The sequence below is a fragment of the Belonocnema kinseyi genome, chromosome 2 (genome assembly GCF_010883055.1).
Source record: "Belonocnema kinseyi isolate 2016_QV_RU_SX_M_011 chromosome 2, B_treatae_v1, whole genome shotgun sequence".
In the NCBI taxonomy this organism is placed as follows: Eukaryota; Metazoa; Arthropoda; class Insecta; order Hymenoptera; family Cynipidae; genus Belonocnema; species Belonocnema kinseyi.
In genome coordinates this window covers 107,533,005-107,539,148 of record NC_046658.1, presented here as the reverse complement: position 1 = coordinate 107,539,148, position 6,144 = coordinate 107,533,005, and the positions used below count along the sequence as shown (strand labels likewise).

The window sequence follows — 6,144 nt, the reverse complement described above, 5'->3', positions numbered from 1 at the left end:
AACGCTTCTGAATTTCCACCCATTCCACTTCTTTGGTTTCCGAAGAAATATCTTTCAGAGTTTTGGATTTCCGACTTATTGCTCTTTCCTACTTTTTGATATTCCTAAGTTTCACCATTATGTATTATAACGCATTCTGAAATTTTACCTTTCTTAATTTTTACCGTTCCGAAAAATGAACGGCCCCCAAATATACATACATACATACATACATACATATACATATATATATATATATACATATATATAATTATTTACAAAATATAGAATTAAAAACAAATTTAACACTATTTTCTCCAAATATTGTTTTTATTAATTTTAACACCCGGTATAAAAGTTTTTGAATCGCAAAGGAACCTTGACAGCAAATTGCATGTTTTATAATAATTTAAACATCATTCAGGATGATGGTTGGATTAAATCTCGTATTAAGAAAAAAGTAAAAAACCGAGTTTTCTCAAGGGCATGTCACACTTATCCGATTCCTATTTTACCGACATTTTTTCGGACCTGTCATTTATTAGTTCATAAACTTTCTTTAGTCCCTTTTCCTTATTTTTCCGAAATTTTAGATCAATATCTCATTTTGTGTGGTATTGGTGTGATAAAAAAAATATCGGTAAAGTAGACATCGGATAAGTGTCACGTGCCCTTAATTTAAACAGTTAGAACTTTTCGATTCATAATATAAGAACTAAAATAGGCCACTTACCGTCCATTAAATCTGGATTCACTCTCGGGAGATGGTGGTGTAATAATAATCAACGAAGGTTCTCGTTGCACATTCACGTCCGGTTGCAGGTGAAGAGTATGTCTGTTTCGACGTAAGTCTTTGCATGAGACGGAAGTAGAAAGGTCATCTCGTTTCCGCCGGCGCCCACTGGTGCCAAAATTATGGAGAGTACCCATGGACGGGAACCGGAAACTCCACGCAATACCTATGTAGTGATTCATGAAAAGATAATTAGATCCTTCTATAATATAGGTCAAAGATCAAATAACGCATCGTTCTAAAACAGATACCTTCTTCTGCACATTCTTTTCCCTATAATATATCAATACTTATGAATAACATTAGTGTAGGTACCCAATTGAATTCAATGTAAAACACTTTAAATTACTAATATTTCAATTACAAATATATTAATTTCAAATAAATAAAAAAATTGCAAACAAAAACAGGAATTTTGAACTAAAAAAGATCAATTTTCTAACATAAAAGGATTTGTTAAATTTTTATTTAAAAACTTAATTTTTGGAACTGTTTAATTTTTAAAAAATAGTCAGCATCCTCAAACCCAGAAGATTAATATTTGACCAAAAAAGACGAATTGTCAACAAGATAATTACATTTTTATACAGAGGTGAATTTTTAACCAAAATGATAAACCTCCAATCAAATAAAATAGTTTTTAACAAAGTAGTTCAACTTCCACCCAACTTCCAACCAAAAATATGAATTTCTAAGGAAAATGAATAAAATTTCTAGCTAAATAGAGGAATTTTAAAACCAAAATGGCGAAGTTTGAATTAAGAAATATTTTGTAGTCAAAAAAGAAATGAATTTTAACCAAATTATCGAATTTTTAAGCGGAAGTGAAATTTTCTAGAATCCAGTTGACTTTTCACCCAAATAGTGGCATTTTCTACCCAAATAGAATTTTTAACCCAAAACGGCGAATTTTCAACAAAATAATTCAATTATAAACCAGGGATGAATTTTCAACTATAATTACGTATCCTTAAACAAAAATATAAATTTGCAACAAAACAATGTGGCATTTCTAGCCGAAGAGTTGAATTTTTAAACCTAGAAGATACAGTTACAACCAAGAAATATTTTTTAGACAAAAAGAAAAAAATTCAACAAAATTATGCAATTTTCAAGCTAAAAAGACAAATTTTCTACAAAAAAGTTGAATACTCAACCAAAGCAGGTTATTAAATTTTAATAAGTTACATTTCTAACAAAAAATAGGAAATATCTCTCTAAAAGAGATCAATTTTGAATAAATTAGGATGAATTTTGAACAAAATAGTTGAATTTTTAACCATGAAGATTAATTTTCTACCAGAAAAGATGAATTGTAAACAAAATGCATTCTATTTTTATCGTATATAGTTTAAATTTCTATTATAAAAATCAATTTTTAACCAAAAATAGAATTAATCAATTTTGATTTGAATAAAATTATTTATAAAAAAAAAACAAGACAAGAATTTCAACCAAATTGTCGAATCTTCAAGCGAAAAGAACATTTTCTAGAAACCTGGGGAATCCTCAACCAGGTGCTTGCATTTTCTACAACAATAATGGAATTTAACCCCAAAAGATGACTTTTTAACAAAATGATTACACTTTTGGCCAAAAAATACAACAAAGAGTAAACCGTTGTATTTTTATTTAAAAAATTATCAAATTTCTAGCAAAAGAGATGAAGTTTCAACCAAGAAAGATTCGTCAGTCAAAAAACAAAAAAAGATCAACCAAATTATCCAATTTTCTATGAAATAGCGGAATTTTCAACTAAATAGTAGTTAAATTTTCTGCCAAAAAATACGAGTTCTCTACCCTGAGAAATAAAATTTTTATACAATGATTCAGTTTAAAAAAAATTAAATTTTAATCTAGAGACAAATTTGTAATTAAAATGATGAATCTTCAACCAAAGAAAAAAATTAGTTTTCAACAAGAACAAGCTTCTACCAAAAGAGATGAATTTTCAAACCAAAAAGACGAAGTTTCCACCAAGAAAAATTTTTCAGTGAAAAATGAGAAAAATCAATCAAATTGATAAATTTCCAAGCCAAAAAGACAACTTTCCTACAAAAAAGATGCATTTTAAAACAAAAATGTTGATTTTTAGATAAATAATTGAATTTCCAACAACAAAAATTAATTTTCAAACAGTTTCATCTACAACCAAATAGTTGCACTTTTAAGCAAAAGAAACGAAATTGCAACAAAATAATTAAATTTTTAACCAAACAGTACTCGGCATTATTTGGTTCGCATATAAGCTAAAAACCGAGAAAAGGGGGAAAATAGGAAGTTTTTATAATAGAAAAAAATATTAATTTGTTAAAAAGAGGAAAAGAGGGAAATTGGAAAAAGCGTATGAAGTCTGAGATCTTTTGATGAGATTTTACAAGAAACAAATGTTGGAGAGAACAACTTGATATCAAAATGATACATAATGAATGACGTTCTGCACCAAAGAAGAACACGGAATTTTTTTAAAATGATTTGCTCATTATTTGTCATGTGACTGGACTGTTTCTTCTTTCCTGTTTTTTGTATAATAAATGCCACGATTAAGGATAAAATATCTATAAATTCATTTCTATTACTCATATAATAACGTGTAATCTATACTATTGATAAATTCCTGCAATTTTAATGATTATTTTCTCCATACGGGTTTCCCTTTACTGCAATGAATACTCTAGATTGAAATAATTCTTGCACCTAAAAAATGCACTTTTTATTATAATTCATCATAAGAGAAGAAAATTGATTTATACTTCATTTGTACTGAATACCGTTTGAAGGAAAGATATAATAGTCTCAGAATAGCAATTGGTTCTCGAGTCTATTTATTTATTTCCATTAGAAGCATTTATTTATAACAAAGAAAATTAATGAACAATTTATATTGTTTAAAAAATATTTCGACAAATAAATATTTCTTTGGTTCAAGCATTGCGTGTCTTAGACCCAAACAGAAAATTTCTTTAAACTAAAGAAATATTTTTTCTGCTATGTTCGGCCCTGCCATTTCTTTGAATCAAAGAAATTTTCTTTTATTCAAATCATTTTTTTTCAGTGTAGGTATGAGTAGGCTACAAAGACCTCTTCTACTTATCAAACATTTCTTTTATCATAAATCGATATCGCGTCACTCTGACCATCTGCTTTAATATTCAAAGGAAATCAGTTAACATATTGCGACCATCGTATGCTATAATATTCTGAGTTGAAATTTTAAATGATGAAAATTTACACCTGATTGAAAAGAACATTTGCACAGAAAAGTAGCATACATTTAATATCTCAAAAGAAAACATGCTATAATGCAATAACAATGATGAGCAAAGTACAAAATGACAAAGTCTAGTCTAAACTAATCAAATTTGCTAGTGATTCAACCTATGTAATAGTTAATATTTTAACCAAGAAAAGATGTTCACTTTAAAACAAAATAGTTCAATTGAACAAAAATACTAATTTTTAACAAAATAGTTGTATACTCGACCAAAACTAATTAATTCTGAACCCTGCAGTTGAATTTTAAATAAAAAGAGATGAAATTTCTACCAAAAGAAATACATTTTCAAATAAAGAAGACGAATTTTCAAACAAGAAGATTTATTTTCTACAAAAAATAAGATTTTTTAAAAGAAAAAGGCATAAATTTATAAATAAATAGGTGAGTTATCAACAAAAAACATTAATTTTCTACCAAAAACTTTCAACCGAAAATGGAGTAGTAGTTTAAATTTCATTAGAAGAAATTAAATTTTAATTTAAGAAAACGTATTTTCCACAAAACTGGTACTTATCAATCTCGGTACTTCTGGGTTTTTGAGGTGGCTGAATCAGAATTTGAAGTCAAAATTCAGCGATCCCAAAAACCCCAGGATACAAATTTTTAAGATAACAAATTTTCCTGCCATTTTGGGCACTTTATGTCGAATTCTCTCTGCCAACGAAGGGGTTAATTATCCATAAAAAGATGAATTTTTGACCAAGAAGCTTAATTTCTACCAAAAAATACAAATTTTCAGCAAAATACATAATTTTTCTGCATTTTTCTGAATTTTTTCCGAATTGTCAAACTGGCAGCTAACAAATTTAGTTTTTAACCCTACAAGAAAAAGATTTCTAATAAAGTAGTTGAAATTTTAATCGAAAAAGTTATAAGTTTTCAACCAAATACTTGAATCCTTAACTTAACCAAATTAATTTTCAAACAAACAGTTGCAATTTTAACAAACAAAAAAATGTTTTTCTACAACATAATTAATTTTCTACCAAAAATGAAAAATTATAAACGAAATTGATCAATTTTCAACCAAATATTTGAATTTTTTAATTAAAAAAGATCAGTTTTTAAAATAAAATGGAATAGTTAGATTTTCACTTTGAGAAATTGTATTTCAATACTAAAAGACGAGCTTACTACAAAGCAGTTCATCTTTCTTCCAAAACATTAAATTTTCTACTAAAAGAATCGATTTTCCATAAAAAAAGATTAGTTTTTTATACAACAGTTGAATTTTCAACTTTAACTATGAGTTTTTAACAATAAAATTAATTTTCAACGAAACAGTTAAAATTTGTAAACAAAGAGTTCAGTTTTCAACATAAAAAAAAATTTAACCAAATATTTTAACCAAAGCATATTTCCATTTAAAACCAAAAATCGTTCAATTTAACAAAAAATAATAATTTTCAGATAAAAACTTGAATGCTCTACTTAAACAGATTAATTTTCAACCCAAAAGATGCATTTTTAATAAAAAAATAATAATTTGTACAGTAATGAGAAAACGAAGTTTTAAACAAATATATAAGCTTTTAACCAAGAATATTAATTTTCTAACAAAAACAATTTTTTTACCAAAAATAATCAATTACCAGCTAAAAAGATGAATTTTCATCGAAAAATATAATAGATGATATTTCAACCAAAAATAGATTTTCACCTTCATTTTAGAACAGTTAATTAAATAAAAAAGTTGAATTTTCAACAAAACAGTTGAATTCACAACTAAAACATATTTGTTTAAAAATGAAGTTTCAACAAGGTTGATCAACTTTTAATCAAATAGTTAAATTTTGAATCAGAAGTAATTATTTTCTACAAACAAAAGAAGAATTTTCAACAAACTGCATCAATTTTCAATAAAATCGTTGAATTTTAAACGAAAAGGTCTGAACTTTCTACCCAAAACGAAATGACAATTTCAACAAAAAAAAACACAACTAATTTTCAACAGAATAGTTTAATTTCCGATCAAAGAAATTAATTTTTAATAAAGTAGATCAACTCTCGACCAAATAGTGGTAAAAAATGTTTTTGACAACGTAATCCACCACTTTATGTCAGACAATATTCAAAAATACTCCCCCCCCCCCCC

At 26.8% G+C, this 6,144-nt stretch overlaps 1 protein-coding gene across 1 annotated transcript in view; it reads right to left on the bottom strand.

The window, feature by feature from the left end:
• LOC117168102 (breast cancer anti-estrogen resistance protein 3) overlaps positions 1 to 6,144 on the bottom strand; it is a 45,706-nt gene that overhangs the window by 34,186 nt on the left and 5,376 nt on the right. Inside the window, exon 2 of the mRNA XM_033353479.1 lies at positions 713 to 938. Within this exon, the coding sequence (XP_033209370.1) occupies positions 713 to 938 (226 nt within the window). The remainder of the gene's footprint in view (positions 1 to 712; positions 939 to 6,144) is intronic.